General features: G+C 33.3%; 1 protein-coding gene across 1 annotated transcript in view; it reads right to left on the bottom strand.

Annotated features, from left to right (window-relative positions):
- The window catches only part of AP4E1 (adaptor-related protein complex 4, epsilon 1 subunit), a gene marked incomplete at its 3' end in the record, with an annotated part of 79,068 nt that overhangs the window by 67,018 nt on the left and 11,040 nt on the right, over positions 1-1,010 (bottom strand). The window contains exon 4 of the mRNA XM_012649157.1: positions 649-722. Within this exon, the coding sequence (XP_012504611.1) occupies positions 649-722 (74 nt within the window). The remainder of the gene's footprint in view (positions 1-648; positions 723-1,010) is intronic.

Genomic DNA, 1,010 nt, shown 5'->3' with positions numbered 1-1,010 from the left:
TTTAATAAACTTAGTAACCTTAATATAGTGTATGAATTAAAATTCAGAAAATACTACACACACATAAACACAAACTCTCATATATCAAAAAACTCATACAAGATAACAGGAAAAGGTTCGACAATTCAATTATATCTCATTATCAATACAAATTAGAAGTTTAACAGGAAAAAATATTGTAAGTGTAGATTAAATTGTGTTTTTATTATCTGTACATTTCTGTTAGTTATAGTCTATTCTCTTTTTAAATGACTTTTTAGATTTTAAAACTTTAATTATTCAGTTTATATCTCTATCCCTTTAATACACATCCTAGAGAAAAAGGCAACAGCATGGAAACTGTACCTGACTAAGAGCCTGGAGATCTGGATTATAATTCCGTGTGTTTTAAAATGAAGTAGTAACAACAGCAGCAGCAATAGCAGCAGTTAACTACTTCACATAGTGTTTCATTTCACCCTCACGACTCTGTAAGTTCTATTATTTATTCCCATTTTACAGATGCAGGAAACTGAACTAAAAGATCTTTCTACAAGCTCAACTTGTTCCAAAATTATCTATTAATAATTCAATATGATCTGAGGAGAAACATCAGATACCCATTACAGTAATTTAAGACTTCATATTAACCAACATACATTACAGTACCTTTACAACCGTATTCACAAGGAGAAGCAGCAATTCATGACTTTCATGTAGAAACAAAGAAACAGCCAAATAACCTATAAAAATTGAGGGGAAAAGTCTCATTACTACCTACCAAAAATAAACCTTTCCCAAGAAGTTGAAGCAATTCTGGATATATTCTGAGTTTTAAGTGTCAAAAATACAAGTTACAGGTAAACATAAAAACAAATTGCAGGCCGGGCGTGGTGGCTCACGCCTGTAATCCTAGCACTCTGGGAGGCCAAGGCAGGCAGATCATTTGAGCTCAGGAGTTCAAAACCAGCCTGAGCAAGAGCGAGACCCCGTCTCTACCAAAAATAGAAAGAAATTAATTGGACAGCTCA

This window comes from Propithecus coquereli, unplaced genomic scaffold (assembly GCF_000956105.1).
Source record: "Propithecus coquereli isolate 6110/MARCELLA unplaced genomic scaffold, Pcoq_1.0 Scaffold3, whole genome shotgun sequence".
Lineage (NCBI taxonomy): Eukaryota > Metazoa > Chordata > Mammalia > Primates > Indriidae > Propithecus > Propithecus coquereli.
The sequence above is the reverse complement of the archived record's forward strand: the minus strand, read 5'-3'. Positions and strand labels throughout refer to the sequence as shown.